The sequence below is a fragment of the Crocodylus siamensis genome, chromosome 2 (genome assembly GCF_052110815.1).
Source record: "Crocodylus siamensis isolate JL-2025a chromosome 2, ASM5211081v1, whole genome shotgun sequence".
NCBI classification, from domain to species: Eukaryota; Metazoa; Chordata; order Crocodylia; family Crocodylidae; genus Crocodylus; species Crocodylus siamensis.
Genome location: NC_143396.1, coordinates 8,030,175 through 8,056,432, shown reverse-complemented (window position 1 = coordinate 8,056,432; position 26,258 = coordinate 8,030,175). Strand labels below are relative to the sequence as shown.

Below are 26,258 nucleotides of genomic sequence, written 5' to 3'. Positions count from 1 at the left end.
TCCAGCATCCCAGCGCCTCAGAGGAAGGGGAAAAACCCTCCAAGAAACCAGCAGTGCTAAAGCAGGGGGCTGGCAGACACCCCCACCACAAGAGGTTCAGTGAATGGTAGCACTGTGGTTCCCGGCAGGGCTATTCTGGCTGTGTGAGGACACCGAAGTATCTTCCTCCTTCTGCCTGTGTGACCAGGCCCCGGGGGCTTGTCTACACCGAGGCAATGGGAAACCACTCCACCCATCGCTGCCCTGGGCTTTCCCAAAAGGAGCTGAGTTAGTGACATCCTGGTGCTTCCAGATGTGCTCCAGTGTGTGCTCCTGTCACTGTGGGCACCCAGATACATGTACTTACACACGGATGTGACTTTACTCCACCCCCTCACACACACTTAACACAGCACCTCTCTGCGAGCCCCGGTGTACACAACACATGCAAATGATGCGACACAGGGGGACGAATACCAAATTTTCCTGCATACAACACGCACCTCCCCTACCCCCCCACCAAAAAAACCCAAACAAACCCCAACTGCTGCCAATTTTAGTGTGCATTATATGCGAGGAATATGGTAAGAGCCGTTTCTGCTGCTTATGAGCAAAACCAAAAGTCATATCTGCCAGTGGTTCGTGGAGCAGCTCAGCTCCCTCGCTGCTATTACTCAGTTACTTATGATAGGAAAGATTTTTTTTTTCCTTTTCATTCTGCCTTTCAAAAACTAGGCGTGTATCTTGTTGCGTCAGAAAATATGGTATGCTGGATCCCTGCCTTGCGCTGCTGCACCTTCGTGCACAGCCAGTGAGCAGGAGGACTGTGCATGGGCTTAGGGGAGCCTGTCCTGCCGGCTGTGGGTTAGCAAGCAGGAGGGTTGGTTTGGGATGATGGAGAGTCTTCCCACTAGTGTGTTGCTAGGGCTACCTGCTGGGCAGGGCCGTGTCCTGCCTCGGGGTACGTGCCTGAGAGCTGGTGAAAGGTGCTGGGATTGGGCCCCCGGAGACTGAATTCCCCTGCAGAGCCGCAGAGCAAAAGCCGCTGCTCGGTCTCCATCTCCGTCTCCTCTTCGCATCATCGCTCTGTGCCTGCGCCACGGGCTGCTCTCCCGGACCCTGCTCCTGGCTGTAGCAGCCGCCTGCCTCTCCCCTCCTTATCCGCGCTTCTCGGGACATCGGCCCAGATCTCATCGGGGTACTTATTCCTTTGCCCCGTAGGTGCTTGGCCGGCTCCCGACGCCTGCTTCCAAGACGTCAACATGGCCGGCAACACGTACGGGAACTGCGGGAAGGACAGCCAGGGGCAGTACATGAAGTGTGACAGGAGGTAGGTGCCGTGGGTTTGCACCCACGCGTGCGACACGCCGGCTTGGTGAGCGTGATGGTGTTGTGTGTGTGTGTGTGTCCCAGCAGCTGGCTCTGGTGATGATGCCGGCCTGCAGGCCCCTCCTTAATTACTCCAGGCCAGTCTTCCCACTTGGGTGGTGGGGCCGTGTGCTGAAGGGCCTGGGCTCAGTCCTCCGGTCCAGGGGGGCTTCTGCCAGTCCCTCGGTCAAGCTGGAAGCCAGGCTGGGCCTCTCCTTCTAGCATTGCATATGGGCGCTGGCTGTGTCTGCGTGATGTCCCAGGCTTTCCACTGTGGCTAGTCTGTGTCTGGGAGCCAAGTGGTAATGGCCCAGTAATAATCTGGGATCCTGTTTTTTTGGGGGATAAAAAATAATCCCCAATTTTCAGATTAAAAAAGTAACCCCAAATCCACATTTTTCCATGATTAAAATGAAACACCAGTATATCTATCTATCTATCTATCTATCTATCTATCTATCATATTACTTTGGCCTATCACATTATTTCTAGGTATGCATGTATGAATATATCTATCTATCTATCATATTACTTTGGCCTATCACATTATTTCTATCTATCTATCTATCTATATTAGTGGCATTTCATTTTAATCATGGACCACTATATCCGTATCTATGTATTTAGTGGCGTTTCATTTTAATCATGGAAAAATGTGGATGTTGGGTTACATTTTTAAATCTGAAAATTGGGGATTTTTTTTTATCAGAAAAAAACAGGATCCCTGATAATAACACACTGGCATCATGGGATCGGTCCATGCTGAGACACTCAACTGCATACGCTCTCTTTATGAAGCCATTTGTGGGTCATCTTGGTCCTGTTCCCTGTAGAGACCAGAGCTGTTTGCATGGGGTCAGAGTGTCCCCCTCTCCCAGCATCGTGGCAGGGCTGGGATCATCATGCCAGGCAGACGGATGCTGATCTTGGTGCTCAAGGGAGTGTCACGGTGTTGGGGTGAGGGGTGAGGACAGATGATAGCACCCTGGGCTGGGGTATTGGGCGTCAATGGGTCAAGATGGTACGTGGCACATACAAAAGGTCCAGCAGGAAGGAGGTAGCAGACTCCGCCTGCACGACCTTGCACCTGAGCCCCCCTCTTGGCTGCCTTCCTCCTGGTCTTTGCACCTTTCTCTCTAGAGACGCCAAGTGCGGCAAGATCCAGTGCCAGAGCTCTGCCAAGAAGCCCCAAGGCACCAACACGGTCTCCATAGACACCACCATCCGGTTTAATGGGCGGGAGGTGAAATGCAGAGGCACGTTTGTCTACACCACAAAGGACGACGAGGGCGACCTGTCCGACCCGGGGCTGGTGATGACCGGCACCAAGTGCGGGGATGGCATGGTAAGCCAGCCAGGAGAGACGGAGCACAAGGGGTGTTGCCAAGCCGAGCACGGGACAAGGTAACACCAGGGGTTGAGAGGAGACGGCCTCTGAAGCCCTTAACCTCTGCAGACGGACGGGACTGAGCCAGGCCAGGGGTCCAGAGCCAACAGGGCATGCTTGACCCCATCTCCATCTTATTTAGTCTCCCTGGTGACAGTCAGGAGGGACCCGGGCTCCTTTCACATCCATAGAGACGGTCGCTTCAGGTCAGGGCTGTGGTCTGGAGGTGCCAGGTCTCCGCGCCGTTCTCCAGGGTCACCGATAGAGCCGTGCGGTTGCTTGACTTATTTCTGTTTGGCAAATGACCCCATGAGCACTCGGGAATATTTAGCTTTGTGGCAACAACCAACTTCATTTCTTTGTTTTTATTTTATCTTCTTGCTGCTGTAGAAAAAAACCAAAAAAACCCTCACTGGTCAGTTTGCGATCAACCCTGCACATTTCACGTTCCAGCATGTGTAAGAGGAAGAAAGGGAGGTGGTTAGATCAGTCGAGGTTGGGGGGGACCCCAGTTCAAATCCCACTTTCACTGCAGAGGGATGTGAAACTGCCTTTCCGGAGCAAGCTGACATCATCCTGCTGTTGGGTATTGAAGCACGGGAGCACTTATCTTCTCTGATACTTGTAGTATAATTAAACTTTTGCTGTAGGAGGGGCTGGATCCCAGGTGCCCTGTCTCATCAGTGCATGGTCTAACCTCAAGGGTAGAGGTAGAATCACAGACAAGGAGGGTGTGAAAGGAGCTCAGGGGGTCACATCTAGTCCAACCCCCTGCTCAAAGCAGGACCGGCCCCAGCTACATCATCCCAGACCTCCAGGGTATTGCAATCATTGCATCATAGAAAATGAGGGTTGAAGGGACCTCAGGAGGTCACGCGGAGACCTGCCGCCTCCAGATTGCAGCCCTGACCTGAAGTGACCGTCTCTACCGATGTGAAAGGAGCCCGGGTCCAACCCCCTGCTCCAAGCAGGACCAGCCCCAACTACATCATCCCAGGCAAGGCTTTGTCAAGCCGGGTCTTAAACACCTCCAAGGATGCAGACTGCACCGCCTCTCTGGGGAGCCTGGTCTAGTGCTTCTGGCTTTCTTCTGCCCAAACTGAGCTGGCTTCAGCCATCACCTTCATGCAAATTTCCACAATCGAGCTAAGAAAGCTATTCTTTCTTTCTTGCTCTTTATCTTGGGGACTGAGTATTTCGCACAGTGTAGCAGATCTTCCCAGTGATTTCAAGCATGTCATACCCGAGAAAACCTCCCAGCCTGACAGACCGGGCAGCCTGAGGTGAAGCGAGACACAGACAGAGGAGAGAATTGCATGGATCGTACATCCTGAGCATGTGTTTTAACCCTGGGAGACTGGGTCACCCCTGCCATTGGCCTTTCTTTTGGGGATCTCGCCCCCAGAAATACCACCCCCCCCTCTGAGACTAGTTGGAAATCTGGTGCATTTTCTGATGAATTTGCTGTTTGTCAGTGGGAAACCTGATCATCATTGCCATTGCCTAGCTCTTGCACAGGCACTTTTCACCCAAAGTGCTTGCTGAAGGAGGCCAGTTAGGCTAGGAAGGCTCTTCCCTGGGAGAGTTATGAGTGGTGGGAAATATGGGCCAGGTAGGATTGACTCCGGGGCCCAGCTGCGAGGAGGGTGGGCTGGATATCTCATAGGGCTTCAGCACTTGTGGTGACACGGGAGCAAAGCCAGGATGTGTCTGGAGCCAGTGGCCCCAGTCTTTTTGTCACTGCTAGGCCTTGCTCTGGCTGGCTTGGGATGGAGCTGCTGGGAAACGGCCTCTCCCTGGTGTGAAGAACTGTGGACTTTTGATAAAACCTTCACCCCAGATTGGGAAGAAAGATCCCGATCGTGGCAATTCTCACAGGGGCGATGGCTGGAACCGGTTCAGTTTGGGGAAAAGCAAGCCAGAAGTTTTCTGCTTGCTCACCCGGGAAGGGGCTGCAGAGCCCTTGCTCCATCACTGACTCTCAAGACTGTCGAGCAGTAAGCAGAGGAGCATGGGAAAGTGGGCAAGCTGCTGGCAAGGCCAGGAGATTTCCATGGGAATGCTGTCTGGGGAGGGTTGAACGTTGCTTGGACAGGGACACATTCGTGCCAAACGTGCCTGTTTCCACAAATCGGCACCTTGTGACAGATAAATGTCCTGCTGGACCGTTTCAGTCCAGCTCTAGCGTGAGGTCTCGCCTTCCTGTCTCGCCTTTCTCCCCTAACTCTCGCTTACCCTTGCACTCAGGTCTGCAAGGATCGCCGGTGCCAGAACGCTTCCTTCTTTGACCTGGAGAAATGTGTTTCCCGTTGCAATGGCCATGGGGTAAGTCACTGCCCGAGAGCTGCGGGGGGGGGTCCTGAGATGGGCTTGCATCCTGCAGGAAAACCAGCCGTCCTCGGACACAAGCCTCGTGAAGCAGCATCCGCTTGACGTGTTAGCAGCCCGTTCTGGGTCCGATAGGCCCGAGTGAGGAGGTTTGCATCTTGGACTGGTGTGGAGGATGCAGCCTGGGTGATTATGGACACGACAAGGATCGGCTGCAAGATCTGGATCTGACCTTTTCCCGGGTTTGGAAGTGTTCAGAGCGTCGATCCCATGGCTCTTACAGCTGAGAGCCCATCAGTGACCAGAAACGCAGCAGGGATCACAGAGGAAGCTGGTTCACGGGTTTCATCGCTTTCATGGGGTAGAAGGGATCAAGCTGACAAGCAGCAAAGTTTTGCTCTCTCTGCTCATGGTATATCTGACCCCAGTGTGTATGGCAACATCTTACCAGTCTGCCAACAAGAGCTCGCCCATGAGTTAGGACCTGGGGTTGGGGGCGGCGTTGTGCACGCCCGGGTCCGTCCACCCTGTTCTCAAAATCCTTGAACCACAGGGGCGAAGAGCTTTCCAGAGGTCGCATCTAGTCCACCCTCTGCCTGGAGCAGCATCGGCCCTATCCAAACCATCCCCTACAAACCGGTTTTCTAACCTCCTAGCAAACCTGCACCCTGGCACAACATAAGGCAGAACAGAAGACCTGCGGCCGACGAAGCAGCAGCCAGCATCCTTCTGCTGTAAAGGCTGTTAATATACGCTGAAGAGATCCTTACACTCACGACAGAGGAAGCAAAAGCCCCCACAGTCCTCACCAGTCGACCCTGGGGTAAAGCTCCTGCCCCCAAATCCGGCGATCGGTCTGACCCTGAGCAGCAGGACCCTCTAGCCAGGAACCTCTGTGTTTAAATCCCAGCAGGAGCATTGGCTCAGTCCCAGCCTTGTCTGCAGCCAGCACCCTGAGATGAGAGGTTTAAAAACACCCAGACACACGTAGCAGAAAGGGGCATGGGACAACCAGCAAAGCCCATAACTCGGGGAAATACCTATCATAAAGCCCAGGCATTGCTGTACCTAGATCATCCCCTGTTTGTCCATCCTCTTCTTGAACGTGTCCAGCGATGGAGAGTTCGCACCTTCCCCGGGTATCGATTCCACCGCCTCCCTGCTCGAATGATGAAGACGGTTTTCCAGATGTCCAACCTCAGGTTGCTTTGCTACAATTTCAAGCCACTGGTCTGCATCCTGCTCTCTGCAGCAAGAAAGAAAGGTGTTTTCCTCCTTCTTTATGGCAGCCCTTCAGGTATTGGAAGGCTGCTGTCATGGGGCGTGGGCTCGGCGCTGTTGCGTCCTTGCACAGCATCCATCTCTGCCTCTGTGTGACGCAGGAGACCGGGCACGACGGAGATAGGGTCACTTCTATTGGAGTGAGCTGGCCGGTGTTGGAGCTGCAATAGCGGCCCGAGCTGGTCATCCGGCCGGGAGGAGGAGAGTGACCTAGCGTGGGAGTGGGTTTCTGGGCGCGGTTGCAGCAGGCCTGACCAGCACGCAGGAATGGGCGGCTTTGAGCTCTTCCAGCGCCGAAGCAGCAGTGCAGGGGGCGGATGCAAAAGGGCTGAGCCGAACCCTGGCAATGCCCGTGTTCCCCGCGAGGACCCCCCGGTGCGTCGCCGGCGGGCTCTGCCTCCCCTCGCCTGCGCGGCGCCTGACGCTCCTCCTCTCCCTTCCTCCCCAGGTCTGCAACAGCAACAAGAACTGCCATTGCAATGCGGGCTGGGCTCCCCCGTTCTGCGAGAAGCCAGGCTTGGGGGGCAGCGTGGACAGCGGCCCAGTGCAGTATGACAGTGAGTCCAGGCTGGTGGGTCAGGGGTGGGACAGAGTCCCCTCCTTGGTACGGGGATGGGGACATAAGAGTGGCGAAGTTGGGAGAAAGTAGTGATGGGCAGTCTGCAAACAGACTGTCTCCACCTCGATCTCCCTCTGAACCCCCGAGGTGGATGGGGAGCTTTTGCCAGCTCTTAGCACCTCCGGGGTACCCAAAGGCCTGGCCGATGCCAGGGAGACCTGCGTGTGGCTGGGACTTGCCCTCGTATCGGCTGTCTGAGCCCGCAGGGTGAGCAGTGAAAGGGAAGCCATCTCTGCTGGTTTGTGGGAGAGCGTGGATGCAGCTCCCATGTTCCCGCAGACGCTGCCTGGAAGACGGGAGCCGAGGGAGAGGGCGGTGCAGCCCTTTGACCTTTCTTCTGCCTCTCCCGCAGACCACGAGACCATCATAATTGTCCTGCTGGTCTTCCTGCTGTTCCCCCTCATCTTTGCTCTGGTACTCGGACTTGAATTTTACTACCGCCGGGAGCACTCGCTCCTCAGCAAGTGGTGGAAGGAGATGAAGTGCCTGGAGACCTGCAGGTGAGTGCCGCCGGCGCTGGGCACCCAGCGTGACGAGTTGGGGTCGGTTCACTGGAGGAGGCAGGCGTGGCAAGACGCATGGGCCCAAACCCCACACCACCTCCCCAGGGGCAAGCAGCACCCGTGCAGCTAACTTCACTAAGGGTGCCCTAAGTCAGGCCCCTTCAATATGGGTTTTAGATCCTGCTGCTCTTGGGAAGACTCATAATGCTGTGAAAGCAGGAGAGAGCAGTGGTAGCATCCCCACGATGTCCCACCAACCTAATGGCTTGGAGGACGGCGATTGCTCCAGGAAGCGGGAGACCCGGGGTTGAGGCCCCCCGCGGCCGCACGGGGGTCCGAACCTATTTCTTAGCAAAGTGCCCTAACCAGCAGGGAGCACTGCCCAAATCCCACTCCTTCACCTGCTCCTAGGAGACGGGCAAGATGGGACCAGATGTGAGCTCAGAGGGCAAGACGGGCACTGCCCTGCGAGGAGGGGGGACCCTTGGGTCTGAGTCCTGCCCCCAGCACCCCACTGCTCCCTGTTCGGTGTATCCAGTGACTGTTAATGCCAGAGGCTGGGTGACCCTTGGGGTCATGGGCTCAGCCGCCATCTCCGTGACCTGGCATCCCCCATGCCCTGGATGGGGCTGCTGGGCAGCTGTCCTCCTCTCACAGCAGCTGATAGCCAGGGTTCGTCTGTGGTTGACTTTGCTGGGACATGCACGGTTCACTTCTAGGGTCCCAGCAGAGTGGGAAGGTCCCCGCTAATCCCAGGTGCAGCAGGGCAGGGTGCGGGGGGATGTTCCTTAAGGGGGGCATAGGATGTAAAATCGACAGGTTACGTGGGCCACGGGGAGCAGGGCTTGGTGGGAGCCCCATCCGGACTCCCTCCTCTCTGCTTCACGCCATTGTGACTGTAGCAGCATTGTGCAGCGGACACGAGATTTGCCAGGTACCGGCTCAGACCCTAGCTCCCGGCTCAGACCCTAGCTCCACCGTGCCCAGTCTCCTGCGTCACACAGAGGCAGAGATGGATGCTGAAAGGAAGAGCAAACAGGATCTAGCTTCTGGCATGCAGGGTTTAGGAAGTTTTAACTCGGAGGCCGTGCCCCTCGCCCCCGTGCTCGATAGCTACCGATGCCCCTTTCATCCAAGAATGTGTCCGATCCCTTTTTGAATCTGGCTAAACGCTCATCTTCCTCCACATATGGTGGCAATGAGTCCCGCACTAATTGCACGCTGTGTGAAAAAGTCGCACCATATACAGCCCTGTAGGTACACAGGAAGCCAGATGAAGACTGCCTGGCACCGAGTGATGGCCCGAGGCAGGGGTGGGAAGGGAGCTTCCTGCAGCTGTCTTGGAGTTAGCATTTTCCTGAGCCGGCAAGGCCTGTTCATCTCGGGTCTGTGCTACAGGACTGCTGCCTTGCCCTGCTCCTCCACAGCCCTGAAACCACTTTTCATGCCTAAGCATCCGTGAAAGCCTTTCCTGTATTTTATTGTGCCTGAAGGCCCTCCAGCTGCCCCCCATTTACATCCCTGAGGCCCTCCCAATGCAGCCTTGGCAAGGGTAGCTGGAAGCCAGCTCCAGCAGCTGGTCAATAGGTGCATCAGCAAAAGTGCTGCCTTTCGTGACTTCAATGCGAGACACCACTGGGCTCTCTGTGCTGCCTGCACCGTCCGGGGGGGTGATGCCTCCACCTGCTAGCGGTTGTGAAGGCAGTTCTTGCAAAGTATGTGGCCATCTTTCCAGGCCATGTCTCCTGCTTATGTTTCCTGCCAGGAACAAAACCACGAGTCAGAAGACAAGCAGGGGCCACTCCAACTCAGCCTTCACCTTGCACAATATCTACTCCTCGAGCAGCTCTAACAAGGTAAGCAGAGGCGAAAACACCTTCTGAGGTCTGCGTTGCTCCCGTTAGTCTGCTGAGGGTGATACTGGCTTATCGAGCTGTGGCCGAAAGACTGGTGCCTACCGTTCGTTACCCAGCCCTCAATCCAGAGTCACTCCGTGCAAGCCGGGAGGCTTGTCTACGTGGGGAGGAACTGCAGCGAGCTGGCGTGTGAACAGACAGTGCCTGAGTTACCCTGCACTGGCCCTGCGTGTAGACACACTTGGGTGTGCTCAGCGCTCCTTTGTGGAGAGCGCTCGCTCCCTTTTGAACCGAATGTGCGTTCATTTGCACTGGATGTGCACTAGAAGCGTCCTCGGGAGGGATAGCTGTCGCTTTGGGAAGTCACACCCATAGTTATGATGCGCTAGCTTCCTTGTGTAGACAAATGCAAAGTGACTCCAGATTTAGGCTCTAGTAAGGGAGCTGTGTCACACTAATGGCCAGTCCAGGGAGCAAGCACAAGGGGGATATGTCTATACCAAGGATGTCAAACTCAACGCATGCCCACTGCTAGCCATGCCTGGCGGGCTCGATGGAGCATGTCTGCAAGCTGGATCCAGCCTGTGGGCTGTATGTTTGACACGCCTGTGGCACACGGCAAGAGCAGGGAGCTATTCCAGCCATGACCAGAGGTCTAACCTGAAGGCAAATGCGACGTGATGTTGGGGAAGCTTATCTGAGTTTTGAGTGATGCTCTGTTAATGGCTCATCCCCAGGGGTTTTCACTGCTGTCTCCATGAAAGCAGACGTCTTGGCTGCTTATTGTTCCTGTCTAGCCGTTGGGACTCTGGAGTCATTACACTAAGTCCCAGTATTGATGGAAAGAATTAAGGGCTTTACTGAGCATGGCCTGGATGGCATGGAGGAGAGAGCTCTCCTGTCCCACCCCTGAATCCATGGGGTCTGGTGGAAAAGCTGGGGTGGCTTCTTCAGAGGTGGTCGCTGCTCCAGATCAGCAGAATTCTTGGCTGGTCACCCCCAGATGCAGTCTCCCAGATGCAGTCATACCCCTGTGTTACCCCAGATGCAATCTCCCACAGATGCAATCTCCCAGATGCAGTCATAGTCCTACGTTACCCCAGTTGCAATCTCTCAGATGCAATCATACCCCTATGTTACCCCAGATGCAGTCTCTGAGATGCAGTCATACTCCTACGTTACCCCAGATGCAATCTTCTAGATACAATCATACCCCTATGTTACCCCAGATGCAATCTTCCAGATGCAATCATAGATTAAATCTGGGGTAATGTAGTTTACCCCAAATGCAATCTCCCAGATGCAGTCATACTCCTACGTTACCCCAGATGCAATCTCCCAGATGCAGTCATAGATTAAATCTGGGGTAACGTAGATTACCCCAGATGCAATCTCCCAGATGCAGTCATACCCCTGTGTTACCCCAGATGCAATCTCCCAGATGCAGTCATACCCCTGTGTTACCCCAGATGCAATCTCCCACAGATGCAGTCTCCCAGATGCAGTCATAGTCCTACATTACCCCAGATGCAATCTCCCAGATGCAGTCATACTCCTACGTTACCCCAGATGCAATCTTCCAGATGCAGTCATACTCCTACGTTACCCCAGATGCAATCATAGATTAAATCTGGGGTAATGTAGATTACCCCAGATGCAATCTCCCAGATGCAGTCATACTCCTACGTTACCCCAGATGCAATCTCCCAGATGCAGTCATACTCCTACGTTACCCCAGATGCAATATCTCAAATGCAGTCATAGTCCTACGTTAACCCAGATGCTGTATCTCAGATGCAATCACAGTCCTACGTTACCCCATTTGCAATATCTCCTGGGCCTTATGTTCTGTGATGTTTGCTCACAAAATCATATTCAGCCTTAGTTTAGGGGATGTAGGAGGATTATGGCACTCCATTTCCGGGGACTTAGACTGGTATGCAGGGGCTGCGGTGCTGTTCCTATATTACTACCACAGGCCTTAGAGCCGTGCCTGGTATTTTACTGCCTGTGCTTGTTCTGCCTTCCTTGCAGACATCCCGAGTCGCCTTCCCCCAGAAAACCAGTGCTCTGCAGAATGGCTCCCAGCCTGTCAACGTCGTCCGCCCCCTTCGCCCGGCTCCCAGCCCGCTCACGCAGCCCCGCAAAGACCTCAAGCCTTCCCGGCCACCGCTACCCGTCAACAAATCCCCCCTCGTTCCTGCCAAAGCTGCCAGCACCCAGCCCAAGCTGCTGCCTCCAAAGAAGCCTCTTCCCAGCAGCCCCGTGAAGACCCCCGTGGTGAGTCCTCCTGGCTCTCTGGGTCTGGGCTCCATCCTTTTGATCCGCTGAGCTCGAAGAGCACAGGCACTGCCTAGATTTATACCCTCAGGCATGTACCCAAGACCCAGCCACAATTGACACCTCCTTGTACTGTGTCCTCATCTAGGTCGTCCCAAAGAACCAGCCCCCACGCCGACCCCTGCCCGGGAGCCCACTTCAGGCCAAAGAGCCTCCCTCCTCACAGACCTTGCTGGTCATGGTCCCTCCAACCAACTTCAAGGCGACAGGCACCAGTGGCACGAGCCGCGTCATGAAACCACTCAGGTAAGTCATGAGAGACACCGATTGCATGGCCAGCTCCCACCCAGGATGCTGGGGGCACTAAAGCTTGGACCAGAGGTCCCCAGCTTCATCTAGTGGCAGAGGGCAACATGTCTTGGGCTGGCAAACTCTCACCGTTTTATTCTGGGGGGAGTCTGGGCTGCCGCAGGCGACTGATCTGTCTTGTCTTTTCCTCCTACAGGTCGGTGCCTCCTCAAAGGTAAGTCCAGGCTTTTGTCCACCTCTCAGAAGGAAACCCCCCCTCCTGTCCCACACCAGCCTGTTGATGTTTCATCCCAGTAGGGAAGTGCATGCTTCTAGGAACGATGGTCGTAAACACTGGGACGGGACAGGGTTGCAGGGTGAGGGTGGAGCTGGGCCCTTCTCAGTGGGGGCAGATGGCAGGACAAGGAGCAATGGGCTCACGTTGCAGCAAGGGAAGTTGAGGTTGGATATTAGGAAAAACTCTCATATGGAGGGTAGTAAAGCACCTAGAGAGGTGGTGGACTCTCCATCCTCGGAGGTGTTGAAGACCCAGCTAGACCAAGCCTTGGCTGGGGTGATGGAGGTGTGGCTGGTCCTGCTTGGAGCAGGGGTTGGACTAGATGTGACCTCCTGAGCTCCCTTCCAGCCCTGATTTTCTATGAGTCCGTAACTCTGGAAAACATCTCTTTTTTTGTTTGTTTTATCGTTCTGCCTTCCACAGAACAAAGTGTGTGTCTTATTTGGGGGTGCGTGGCATGCAAGAAGATATGACGCATAGTAATCCTAGTCCTACATTACCCCAGACGGAAAAGCCTAGCCATCAGGTTTTAGGAAGAGCTTAATAGCTTCAGGCCAGACTATTTCAATGGGGAACTTGAGCAGCATGTTTGCAAAACACCTTAACACACAGAGACCTAGAGCGGCTGGTGGGTTTCTGCTCTCTCTAATCCCGTGTTTTCCTCCTCCCTTAGACCAGTCCTGGGGTGCAGAGTCCGAACCACTGCTTTCCCCTTTAAGAAATGATGCAGATGTGCGGGGGAAGAAAGAAATCCCAGTGCACTCACCCTCGGACTGGTTCTCCTGATTTGCACTACTGCCGGCAGCCTGCGTCCTTGGGATGCTAGAGGACTATTTTTATAATACAGGAAGGGCTTTCTGCACAACGGGGAGGGGGATTTTTGGTACTGGGTTTCATAAGGGTGGTGGGGTGGGAAGCTGGTGGGTTGCCTCCCTCTTCTGGAATCGGCTCCCTGCCGGTGAGATCGTCTAGACTCGGCGTCTTTCCGTCTCAGCACCCAAGCTGGGATGGGGCAGCGTTTGGGTCTCGCAAGCCTCCAGCACCAAGAGGCGGCGTCAGTGCTGGCTGCAGCGGTAGCTACCTCCTCCTCCACGACCCCATCCAGGTGTGCCTCCAGTGCCAGGAGAGCTCGATGCTGGGTGTTGCAATCGGTGCTAGCGCGTCGTGCGGACAGAGCGATTTCCAGGCCAAGCTGTGCCATCTAGCAGCAGGATATCCCCGGAAAATCCCTGATCGCACGCCCCCCGCTTGGGCAGCTCAGATCCTCCTGGGCACGGGTCCTGGCAGAATAATTGGCACCAGATTGGCATTTCATTCGTGTGGTGCTGGCGGCGACGGGGCATTTGGGGCAATTCCACGTTCTGGCTCACGCCTGTCACGTGATGTGAGCCATGGGGGTGTCTGTCTGCTGCTAATCCTGTTATTGTACCGGGGCAGAAGCCCAGTGGTAAGAGCAGAGAGGAGACCATTTTCTGGCTCTGCCACTGGCTTGTTGCATGGCCTTGGCCAAGTTACTGTACCCCTCTCCGTGCCTCAGTTTCCTCATCTGTAAAATGGGGGTAATAATACCTACCTCACAGGGGTGTTGTGAGGTTCGACAACCTGGCGTCTCTAAAGGGCTTGTGAGATCTCCAGATGGAAGGTGCTGCTGACCTGTGACGTGCCGGAGCATCTGTAACGTTCGAGTCACTTTGCTACAACACGACACGCGACACGGTCAGTGTCTCAAATGAAAACAAAGGCTTTTTACTGTCTGCTGGTTGCTGTGGCTTCAATGGGGGGGTCGCAAGGAGCAGGTGTCACGGCTCTTGGCTTTCAGACTACTTATACAGATTGAGCTTCTCTTGTCTGACCTCCCAGCTCATCCTGAGCCTGGAGGCTGCCCTGGTGGGAAGTCCTGCTTGCAGTAGTGCAGGCCCTCTACAAAGATGTCCGGTTTGGCTTCAAACGTAGGGCACGATAGAGAACCTGCTCCAGACCTCGGTCGGTTGTTTCAGTGGTTAATGCCGCTAGCTGCTAAAACAACCCCTGCTTGGTATTGGTAAGGCTGAATTTGTTTCGCTTCATCTTCCAACCTGTGGACCTCGCTGTAGGTGTGCCTGCCTAATTCAGGAGCCCTCCACTGTGAGATTTCTGTCCCTCACATAAAAGGATGGTGCCTTAGGGACGACCTAGGCACATCTACATGAGACACTAACTGTGCAGTAGCCTAATAACGCAGTGTTATTATTAGCACCCCCTAAAACACTCAAAAAGCCTCTTCCTCAGCTGATGGGTGGCATGCCTGGGTGAGCTCTGCTTTTCTTGCTGATGCTGGACCTCTCTTTTCCATCGTGTGGGTGTAACTCAATGGGGAAGCCACTTTATGCCATAGAGATGGGGCAGAGGAACTTCAGATGCGTCTGCAGTGGAGCATCTCGGGGATAGAAGTGCCCTAAAACCAGTGTGCAGGCCAGTACTTACACGTGTGCTGGACACTACTTACACACATGTTTACAATCCCAGTCACTGAAATGCTTTATTTAATGCAAGCCACGAGGTGGCAGCAGGTGACTGTGAAAGCCCATGCGTGGGTTGCAGCAGGTTTCCCGAATTTGTTCAGAGACCACGGGCCTGCGTGCAGCTTCCCTTGCTCTCATCTCTAATGCCACCATACGTGTTAGCTGGGCATGAAGCCCTCAGATCATCTGTGACGAGGTTGCGAGGCTGAAGGAGCTATGGGCTGGAGGGAAGGTCCCATGCTGACATGCAAGGTGTAGTCACTGAGCATCCACAGACTTGCCCTGGACTGTGCAACGCGATCGGTTCTGCACCGCCAGCCTTTCTGAATTACCCAAAGGACTCAAGGTTTGACCTCTGGATAGAGGTCAACATCAATTCTCACCATCTGAACCCGCTCCAGTTTCCCAGGGGTGTTGGGGTCTCTTCCAGCTCTGCTCCTAACTCACTGATGCAACCCCGAGCCACCCACATAACCTGTCTCCCTTCCCCAGTGAGCCAGCAGTGCTCCAAAGGGTCATTTGGTTCCCCACCCCATCACTTAGTTTTGATGCTGATGATGGAAACAAGATACAGGGCTGGGTGGACCACTGGTCCAACCTAGTCTGGTACTACGTGTGCTCTGAAGATGGCCAGGCTCTGGATTCGTGCCATGTCCTTGTGATGCTGCTCCAGAGCTGTCTCCCCTTAACCAAGGATTTTTTATCTCCAGCTTGCATCTGCTTTGTCTTGCTGTGTTGTGTTGCCTGTTGACGGATAGGACATGCAAATAAAGTAGCCACTGAGGCATTGGAGCCAATTGGGAATATAGGAGGATGGCTAGGGACCCTGGGCAAAAGATGCAAGAGGCCTAGGAGGACTGAGGTGGTGAAGATAACAGATGCCAAGAACTGGCTGGTTCGGAGATAGCCACGTAGCGCTGAGCAGATTTAGAGCATGGAGCCAGCCACAAATCTGCAGTGGGGCTGTAACATTACAATTTTCATGGGAAAAGGTCAGTTTGGGCTGGAATTGTCAGTTTGGGGTTTAACAAAAAAACAAACATATTTGAGGTCCCCTGACCCTTTGCTGGCTTGGCTTTCCTGTTCCTAGACCAGCGATTCTCAGCCTTGGGATTGCAACCCCAAGTGACCATTATACATCCGGAAGGCTGTTTGCACCCAGCACACAGCAGGAGTGGCCGGTGTCCTTGTTTTCTTTTGGAAAACATGATTAAAAAATGGGGTCACGAAGACAGTGTCGACCAATTATGATGAAAATCAGGAAAAAAACAGGAAATGGCGGGTTCCCCTTGCAGACTGGCAGAGCTCCAGCCTGCGAGGGGCTGCTTGGGGCTGGGGGGAGTGCGATCAAGCAGACAGCTGTGTGTGCACACATGCATGTGACAGCCAGGTAGCGTGGAGAGCAGCTCTCGCAGATCCCTCCAGGTAAGTCTATGGGGGGAGAGCAAATTGAGGCCCCCATGGTGAGGGAGGGAGTGGGGCAGGGCTGGGATGCTGCCCAGCTGGGCCAGTGCATGGGGTCCGGGGCTGGGGTGGGAATATGGGGCCTGGGTGGGGAAGCAGGATGGAGCCATGGGTGGCTCACCTGGGGGCAGTGAAGGGAACAACCCCCTGGCCCTGTGCGCACTCCTGGAGAGGGAGGTATGGGGGGGCATGTGCCCCCCATATTTGTGCATAGGGTGGGGGCAGGTGCGGGCTGCCCACCGCAGGCTCAGGGTTTCCTGCCCTGCTGCCCTCCTGCTTGCTGGGCTGTGGAGCCCTGAGCCCACATCCTCCCCACCATGGGCTCCACTCCAGCTGTGTCACCCGTTGGGTGGGGGGAAAGAGAGTTGGTCTTGTATGCTTCATTTTGGGGTTGCAAAATTTTTTCCAATTTTTAAATGGGGTTATGCTGAGGAAAAGGAGCTGGAAATTATGCTTGCAGAAAGATAAAATAAAAATAGGACAATAAAAGCTTTTTTTTTAACGGTTGGAGATGTTAGGAAACAAAAGGCCACAATATGAGTGAAATGGGGAAAAATGACTTTTTTTTCCTTTTTTTTTTTTTTTTGCAATGCTGTGTTCAAATTCAGCAAGGGGTACGGGCATCTATTGGCTTGGCTTTTGTGCCTCCTTAAGCATTTTTATGGTGGCAAAAAGGATGTCCATCTCCACCCGTAGGGAAAGGGATCTGCTTTCCATGCTTTCTTCCTATCTCCTTTCCTCCTTGCAGAGACCTGCCTTGGTTTGGGATGCGTGTAAAAAGGGTGCTTTTTTAAAAAAGGGCAGGTTTAGCCGAGCTGCCTTGGTATTACCATTAAGAGCCAATTCATTACATTGCTGGGGATGTGAATTTGGAGTGGAAATTGGTGCTGATATAATTAGCATGTGCTGTGATCCAAACTTCCCGAGAGCGGCGATGGAGATGTTTGCCTCCTTGCAAAAGCAAACCAGGACACTGGTCACTACTGCCGCGTGCGGGGTGCAAGCAGCCTTCCAAATGTATAATGGCCTGTACTGGAGACTCGTAGAGTTACAGAAGAGATGTTCCCTTGCACCAAAGCAGGACAAAGTCTCCAAGTCCTTCCCGCCAGGCATTTCTCTAACCTGGTCTCCAAACCCTCCGACGACGGAGAAGTCAGAGTCCCCGTATGGAGTCTGTCCCAGCAACTAAAACATTTCCTGGATTTCCAACCTGAATCATCTTAGCTACAAATTAAGCTGCTCTCTTGCCCTGTGCCGTGAAGCTCGAGCTGGGGTCAAGGTTGTAGGCTGACCACGCAGGAAGAGGAGGTGTGATACGCAGCAGTGGTTGTGCCCGGCGATGTACTTCTGCTCCTTCCTCCAGTCTGTCTCTTGTGTCTCATCTTCCTGATGATCTTTTCCTGGGACTTTGCGCAGGTCCCATTGCATCGTGTACTTTACAAACAACACGACAGATTGGGAGCTCTCCGGAGCGCGTGCTGTCCGGCCTACCATGTCATCAGCTCAGGTCCTGCTGGGTTTCTGGGCTGTGTCACTCAGAATAATCTCAGCTCTTGCAGGGACTGGAGCGTGTGGATGTGCATGTTTCCAACACACACGGTGCATCTTAAAGCCTGTGGGCTCCACTGAATCTCTAGGTGAGAGCCCACGAACCTCCCTGGGCCAAACCCAGATAAACGATGCAACACACAGGCCTTGACTACACCAATGCCCTGATCCCGGCAGACATTCAGACCTGTCCACCATCAAAAGCATGCCTGGTGCCCCAGGGAATGAAGGCAATCAGGACTCGTAGTAGAGGTGATATCTTTCATTAGACCAAGATTTTTGCAAAAAAAAAAAAAATCTTTTAATTGCCAGCTTTCGGGCACAAACACCCTTCATCAGGCATTGGAGAAAGGATTTTAGAAGTTCTCCTGGATAGAAATGAAAGGTCATATTTCATAAGGTTTCACAGAGGAGTCAATAGATGGAAAACTCCTCTGGGCAGGCAGTTTATGAAGCCTCTCACCTTCAGTGAGGATCTGTGATGCCGCTAATTACCTTGAAACAAAGGCAGGGGCAGGATCTCAGGTTTCGGGTGGTGACAGTTGCTTTCTGCTGGGGAAAATATGAAGATTTCATTTTTTTAAAAAATGCCTAAAATTCGATATCTTCCATGTGTCAGGTATCCAGGTTGTAGCTGTATTGGTTTAGGGGAAAAGGCAATCAGGACTCGTAGTAGAGATGATAGCTTTTATTAGACCGCCAAGATTTCTGGAAAAAAAATCTGTAATTGCAAGCTTTCCACTCCAGGAAATGAAGTCCAACTGGACCTCAGCAGCCAGGGAAGCTGTAGGGCTGTGTACACACATCAGCTCCTACCTAATAGTAGATGCTTGACCACGCAGAAGAGGTGTGCAAGGAGGGCTTTGTTACTTCAGAGGGCCTTTGTGTGTGCACGTGGGTGTGAACTATAGACAAGGCCATGCTATGTGCTTCCCAGGGCATCTCAGCCTTCCTCCGGACATCCTGGACCTGCAGGAGTTTGAATCGTCTACGTGCCTCAGTTGATGTGATGGCAGCTATCTTAGCCATCAGCTGAGGGAGCCCCCAAGCCAGAAACAAGATTCCCTTCACTCTCAGCTGAACAGCAGGGCCCAGTGTGAAGGCTGCGGTACGCCGACCAGCGGAGTGCCCTAGCACTGACATACGGAAACCAGGGTGTGAGGACTGAGGCCCTTCTGGGCTGAGAGCGATATTGGTTGTGCTCAGCAGGACGGCTCAGGAGGTGTGTGTGCAGTCAGACAGGGAGGAGGGGGGAGGTAGAAGGAGCTGGTTGCATTTTGGGGAGGAATCATAGCAAATGAGGGTTGGCAGGGACCTCAGGAGGTCACATCTAGTCCACCCCCCTGTTCCGAGCAGGACCAGCCCCAACTACATCATCCCAGCCAAGGCTTTGTCTACCCGGGTCTTCAAAACCTCCAAGTTTGGAGACTGCACAACCACCCTGGGTAACCTGTTCCAGTGTTTTACTGTTCTCCTCTTGAGAAACATTTTCCTCGTATCTAACCTACACGTCCCTTGCCGCAACATGAGACCATTGCTCCTTGCACTAGCCTGAGACTCCGGAGATCTGGATTCGACCACCGGCTCCCCACGGGACCTGGGAGAAGTCCCTTCAACTCCCCGTGACTCCGTCCCCTGCCAGTGATGGCGAGGGGTTGGTGCCTCCACGCTTGGCCCGTCTTGTCTATTGAGAGTGTGAGGGATGTGAGCTCCTAGCCCTCTCAGAAACAGTGGCACAAGCTACTTTCTAGATCTGGGCCACTCACTGGGTGCATCTACATGTGCATGAACGTGCTGTAGTTGATGCGCATTAAAGCTAGTACCTCAGTTGTGAGGTACTGAGAAAATGCACACCAGCTTGACTGAATGGGCTTTAACCAAACAGTACTTTTTTTTAGTGATGCTTTAATGCACATTAAAGTAGGCTAATGCGCATTAAAGTGCATGTGTAGATGTGCCCACCCTGAGTCTGTATAATACCAAGCCCTGGAAATGGAAGGGGAGGTGGAAAAAATGGCACCCAAATGTCCAGCAGTCCTGGACAAACCTTGCATGGTGTATGGGGAGCAACCATAGGCAGATCTCTTAAAATCACGTACCGTTCCCCTTCGTACCCTCCATGCACATACCCACCCGGTGCTCCAGGCCTGGAAGGAAACCAGAGCCGGTGCACCACGCCGAGCCAAGCTGCAGTGAAGTAGTTAACAGCCAGGACTCTGCCTCCAGGCCCATCGGCACATGCATCCCCTCTTTGCTTCTTTTCTTCCCTTTTGTCTTTGTCTTCCGCCTATTCTCAAACGTTGCAGGTCTTGATTGCTCCCAGCGATGTGCCAACGGTGGTCCCAGCATAAATGAAAGTCTAGAGCACAGCTTGATTTTAATTCACTCCATAGGCGTTTTGACACCTCTCTCCATTTATAATGCGCTATGCAGGGCGCCGGCCCTTCACGAATGCAGCGTGGGGAACCCTGACGAGTGCTGTTGCTGGCGTGTCGCCTCGAGCTCGACTCTTTATCTTGCTAATTTCCAAAATCTTTCAGCGGCAAGAAGTGTCTTTCAAGTCCCGGTGCTAGGAAATACAAAGCGAGCCCGGGAGTGGAGAGCGTGGTGCTATTGGTGTCGAAGGCAGAGGCAGGGGAGCACCTTAAATGTATCACAGGCAATATGTTGAAGGGCCCCCAATACTTGGCATTGATGCCCTTGGCTACCTGATGCAATATGGCAGGCTCATGTTTCAGGCTATCTCACCCAACTGAGCAATGCGGAGTCAGGTCCATAGGCGGAGAGGAGGCGCTGAGGGTGGCATTGGTCCCCTTTGCATCTGATCTGATTGCTCCCCAGGGTGACACAGATGAAGAGTGGACAGGGTGGGCAGCTTGGTCTCACGTGCTGTCAGTGCTGATTTCAGTAACCAGTCCAAGGTCGTAGCAGTGAATAGGGCAGGGCAGGTGAGACGGTAGACGCTTCTCTCTCTTCTGGGTTAATACCGTGTATTAAAGGGCTGGCTAATGGGTGCTATTACTGCAGGGCAACGTGTGGGTGAGTCTCACTCTCCCCTCTTTCCATAGCAATAATGCCCATAGGCTTGGCCCCAATATCATGACTGCACGAGAATGAGATGCAACGAGCCCCCGCCGCCAGCATATGGCTGTATGGGAATGGGTGGGTCAATGCTTCCTAAAGACAACCTTGACTTCACAAGGAGCACGGAGTTCATGGGGATCCTCCAACGTGACAGTGGTGTGTCAATGACAGCTGCATTGCCGCGGCCACAACTCAATTACGGGACGGGCCTACATCTGGGCGAAGGTGGGAACAGTCGCGTCGAACTGGCTGAAGGTAAATGGTGAAGTATTAGTGACCTTGAGAAGCAGCAAAATCAAAGTGCCGCAAAGGTGGTGATGATTTTTGCTGCTTCAGTTGTAAAAGCCACAGATGAGATGTTCCATTTTGGCTCCTTATAGATCCCGGGCACATTTTGCAAACGGTAAATGTGGTAGTTAACAGGTCCCTCGGCATCCGAGCCATCATATTCTTCCCTCCTAAATTCCCACTCGTGATTTCTTGCAGGTGGGCGCTCATTTCCTATCTATAATATTGTACGATATTGCAATATGCTTCTTAAGTGGCAGCTATGTCCTGCAGCCGAGGCGCCTGGATTTCATCAGTGGGTGTTGGTACGTGCACATGAAGGAGTGTGTGTGTGTGTGTGTGTGTGTGTGTGTGTGTGTGTGTGTGTGTGTGTGTGTGTGTGTGTGTGTGTGTGTGTGTGTGTGTGTGTGTGTGTGTGTGGAGCTACGCAAGAGGCAAGGATGTCCTTGGGCGATCTCTCTTATGGAGACAACTACATCATCGGGACAGTTCAGACAGGCTTTTGAATGCAAGGGCTTCTTCCTCAAGCCACCCCAGCGATAGTTTAAAACCAGTTGGAGGTGAAGGGAAAGCAGTTCCCAAGGGTAGCAGACAAGCAATTAGCAGAAGAAAAGAAGCGGCTTGCTGGGAGATTGAAAGAGAGATGCATATTTCTGATCCTGTGAAGTCAACGGACAAAACACAAGGAGCAAAAAAGAAAGAGGGACCAGAAGAACCAGGTCGCTGGAGAAGACCCATTCAACAGGAGAAGGGTCAGAAAGGGTGAAAGTCCCTGCACTGACAGCCATGATCCAGTTAGGGAGGTAAGTCCACGGACACGATCCTGTCTCCAGCCCGCCGTCCGACTAGATGCACGATGTCTGTGAGACCCTCTGAACAGCGGCCTTGGAAAGGAAGGCAAGTCACATCAGCAAAAGGAAAAAGAAAGGTCTGCTGCCACTAAATTGCATTTATTTTTGCAGTCCTTGAGAGCCCCTGGGTCCAGTTCCAAGGGGACCTCGCTGTCCAGGAAGCTGCTGGTTTGACGGGGAAGGCGGCTGCTCGCAGGGTGGGCTGCGTGTGAGGTCTGCGCCCCGCATCCGGGAGTCGCAGGAGGGGCAGGGCAGGCCCAGGATTGTCCCCCGTGAGACAGACCCAGGGGAGATGGTGCAGAGCAGCACGTGGTTCCAGTAAGAGCTTTGCAGCTCTTCTGGGGCTAGTCTGTTCGTTTATTTGCTAGCTGGAAATGTGCTCAGCAGTGGGCAGGACAAAGCAGAAGGCAAAGTCCTCAAAGCTCGCACTACGGTGTCAACTCCTAGTGTGTAGGAATTGGGTGGTATGCTTTTAAACAGTTTGGGAACCCGCTCCTGGTGCTCGCTGCCTTGCATGCTTCAATAGCCACCAAAGCCGCAGCGGGTGTGGGTAGCCAGGCCTTGTGCCCAGCGCGAGGTCCAAGTAGGCAAGCAAGGCTGGCAGGGCCCCACCGTGACCCCGTGGTTCCTTCGTTCTCTTGCATGTTGCATAAAAAGCAAAAACGCATCATTGTCTTGCGGTCCCTCATGGCCCAAGCACCATTAAAGGTCCCTCTCCATCCTCCCAAATGAAGAGCTGGGTCTCCTTGCTACTCTGTATATTCAGTGAACATTGCTGGTACAAGGAGCTGGGTTAGTGAAGAGTATAGGGCTCAGTTATTCTTTGACCAGGTAGAGAAAAGACAACATCTCGCTGCTGGTCCCTTGAGTCTCAGTCCTGGCTCCGTCCCAGGCCAGCTCTCTATTCAGGGAGCTCCTTTGCTCTCACGCTTTCTCTGTTTGAAGATGCAAGCTTTCTGGACGCTCCCCCCTCCAAACTCTGGCTGTGAGGCTGCGCAGGATTATCCATCCTCGGGGTCTCAGCATGTCCCTGGGAGGTCTATTTGGAGTGAAATAGTACTTGGAAAGTGGGAATTGAACAAACGTGGCCAATGGTGTTGCAATAAGTTCACGGTATATGCAACTCTCTTGCCTCTTGCTCTCCAGGGGTGTGCTGCAGGTTGGCTCCGAGTGCACTGCCTTGGCTTCGTCGAGCTGAGCCGTGCCATCCTGGCCTTCTTGTCTACAGCCGTGCCTGGTCACTTGTGTGGCTTGGCCTGTCCATGGCAGCTGTCAAATCCTGATATGCTTTGGCTTCACCAGCAGCATTATCCCTTCAACACCCGTAGGCTCTGGAAAGACACAAGCCAATAACCAAAGTCCTGAAAAGGCTTTGCATGGCGATGGGGGGAGAAGTCTCTCCCAGTGCCACCTGTCTCGATAGCTCCGGCAAGCCAAGGTCTGCAGGGCGAGGGCGGTTTTGGAGAAGAGGAGATGCAAAGCTATTTCAGACCTCGATCCCGGGTGGGGACTGCCGCGCTGCCAGCCCCCTCCTCTGTTTCTAGAAATCGAGCAGGACCCAGCTTGAACACCTCTGCGGATCACCGCTGCAGCGCCTTATGAGCAGAGAGCCAGGTTCCTGAGCCACAAGATCCCAAGTCATCTAGATCAGCGGTGCTCAGCCTTTTGGCCCTGCAGGCCAGACGAGTGGTGCAGGGCCAGTCTGCAGGCTGGATTGGGCCTGGTACCACCCTCTCCCACCCTTCATTTACTGGGATCGGGCGCTGAGGTCCACAACATCGCCCCTGCCTGCCTCCCATGCACTGGGATTGGGTTTCTGGGGCCCAGCACCGCCCCTCCAGCCTGGATCGGGGCTTGGGGAGCCTTCCCTCCACCCCATCCTTGTAGGTCCTGTGCACCTAGCATCACCTCTGCCCAGCCTTGTGTGCTGGGATCAGGTGCTGGATCCAGCGTGCAGGGTCTGGAGTTCCCTATGAGTCTGGAGATCTGGCAGTCGACGAGTGGTGGCACTGCTCTTGCACCACCAAAATTTCTGGACCTGTGGGGAGCCCTGCAGGCCAGGTGGCATGGTGCCATGGCCTGGTGGTTGAGCACCCGTGATCTAGTTCATAGCCTACCACCCCAATACGGGTGCTCCACAGGCCTGGTGGCCCTGCGACGCATTCAAATGAAAGCTGGAGAGAAACCAACTCTAGACTTGTTACACATTTTCAAGCACTAACTGGATAGCTAGCGGGCTCCATTTTAGAGCTGAAGAGTCATTTTTATCAATCTATAATTTTTATCACTTTACAATTACTTTGTGTGGCTCACCAGTTAATTTTGTGATAATTACCTGGTCTAAACATATTGCACGATAAACCAGTTAATTGCATGACGTCTGTAATGTGTAGCAGGGGCCTCGGTGTCTATGTGGGGGAGCCGGTTGCACTCCTGGGGTCCGTATCTGGGCAGTGTATGAAGCCAGAGGGGAGGCAAGGGTCCGAGCAATCTGACCATCTGATGGCTCGGCCTGTCCGTGCCTCGCTGTCAGCAGCTGGGTGGTAGCAGAGGAGCAGGATGGAGCCCCAAGCCAGAGACTAAGGCATTGAAAGCCCTGTTTCCACGAGGAGCGGAAGAAGTTGGCGGTAAAGAAGGACCAAGCAACGAGCTTGCACCACGCTAAGCCCTAGCAGCTCTGCAGCCCACGCAGCGAACGTGCACCTCGCCCGCCTTTGCAATAAGCAGCCGCTGCTTAAAGCCGACAAAGTCTTGCTAATCTCCAAGGCACAGGCATCTCTCCAGGATAAGAACCCAACCCGCGGTGCCATTCTGCTCCTGGCTTTGCTTAATGGATACAAAATGAGCTATAATTTGGGCAAATGAACTTTCTGCTGGCTGCAAGTGTTGCACAAACAGCTTGCTTTTTTTTTTTTTTTTCTTCTCCCCGGCCTCACCCCAGAAACAAGCCGGCATTGCAAGATGAAAGCCCAGCCGCTAGGCGAGCTTCATGCATCCTGGCTCTTATGTTCCCTGAGCTGAGGTGCACAAGAGCTTGCATGCATTTGGCCTTTCTATCTCCACCATCCTTGGCATGAACTACTGTCATCCTACAGGTACGCTTGTCTACCTCTCTCTGTGGTGGTGCAGAGCTGGACATGTAGACTCATAGAAAACAAGGGTGGAAGGGCCCTCAGGAGGTCACATCTAGTCCAACCCCCTGCTCACAGCAGGACCAGCCTCAACTACATCATCCCAGCCAAGGCTTGGTCTTAAGCAGCTCCAAGGAGGGAGAGTCCACAACTGCTCTAAGTAATGTGTCCCAGTGCTTCACCACCCTCCTAGTGGAAATGTTTTCCCTAATATCCAACCTCAGCTTCCCTTGCTGCAGCTTGAGCCCATTGCTCCTTGTCCTGCCACCTGCCCCCACTGAGACCAGTCCAGCCCCATCCTCTTTGCAGCCCCCCGGCAGGGAGGTGAAGGCTGCTATTCAATCCCCCTCGGTCTTCTCTTCTTCAGACTCAATCAGTCCACTTCCCCCAGCCTCTCCTCACCAGTCAAGTCCCCCAGCTCCTGAAACATTGATTAGAGCTGGCCTTCTCATTTGGTTTGCACCTAGTTTTTCAGCATGGAGCACGATTCCCTGTGTTGTTCACTTGTAGGGATCTTTGGGAAGGGGGGTCCTCATCTTTTAGAGCAAAGCAGAAGAAAATCGAGTGAAACAAGACGCAGAAAGGTTTCAAACCAACATCTTAATCAATGGAGGTTTGCCAGGGTGCTTCATTTGATGCCGATCTGGACAATAATGACAGAGAATGAGCAAAGCTGCTCAGTCAGGTCCTGGCATGGAGCAGCTAGCATGGTCACTTAAAAAAAAGCCCCACCAAACAATCAGGCAGGGAAGTTTGTCTCCAGGTGTGGTGTTCTCCGCAGCTGGAAATGGCTGCTCTGTCCCTTGCTAAGAACCACAGAGCAGTCCGGCTGGAGGGGACTTCCAGAGGTCGCATCGAGTCCAAACCCCTCTTAAAGCAGGACCAGCCCCATCCAAACCATCCTCTACAAAGCCATTGCCTAACCTCTCAGCAAAACTGCGCCGTCGACTCTGACACAACACAAGACAACACACAACTCTGCCACAGGTAAAGCAGGGAGTCCACAGCAGCCAACATCCCGCTGCTGCAAAGTTTGTTAATATGCACTGAAGAAATCCTAGGGAGAGGCCCACCGTAGAGGAACAAGCCACCGTGATCCCAGCCTGACCATCTGACCTTTACTTTCCCAAATAGTCTTTATCAGGTGTCTGGTCGCAGATTAATTTGGGGGGGAAGACTGAGGCAAAGCAGCTGTTTAGTAGCT

General features: G+C 53.7%; 1 protein-coding gene across 3 annotated transcripts in view; it reads left to right on the top strand.

Annotated features, from left to right (window-relative positions):
- The window catches only part of ADAM33 (ADAM metallopeptidase domain 33), a 54,018-nt gene extending 40,077 nt beyond the window's left edge, over window positions 1-13,941 (top strand). For all 3 annotated transcript variants that reach the window (XM_090035111.1, XM_090035110.1, XM_090035108.1), the window contains exons 15-24: window positions 1,201-1,309; window positions 2,488-2,692; window positions 4,982-5,059; window positions 6,792-6,900; window positions 7,315-7,462; window positions 9,231-9,321; window positions 11,356-11,601; window positions 11,750-11,907; window positions 12,107-12,124; window positions 12,861-13,941. In XM_090035111.1, the coding sequence (XP_089891237.1) occupies window positions 1,201-1,309; window positions 2,488-2,692; window positions 4,982-5,059; window positions 6,792-6,900; window positions 7,315-7,462; window positions 9,231-9,321; window positions 11,356-11,601; window positions 11,750-11,907; window positions 12,107-12,124; window positions 12,861-12,912 (1,214 nt within the window). In that variant the 3' untranslated portion in view covers window positions 12,913-13,941. The remainder of the gene's footprint in view (window positions 1-1,200; window positions 1,310-2,487; window positions 2,693-4,981; window positions 5,060-6,791; window positions 6,901-7,314; window positions 7,463-9,230; window positions 9,322-11,355; window positions 11,602-11,749; window positions 11,908-12,106; window positions 12,125-12,860) is intronic.
- Window positions 13,942-26,258: the final 12,317 nt, after the last annotated feature.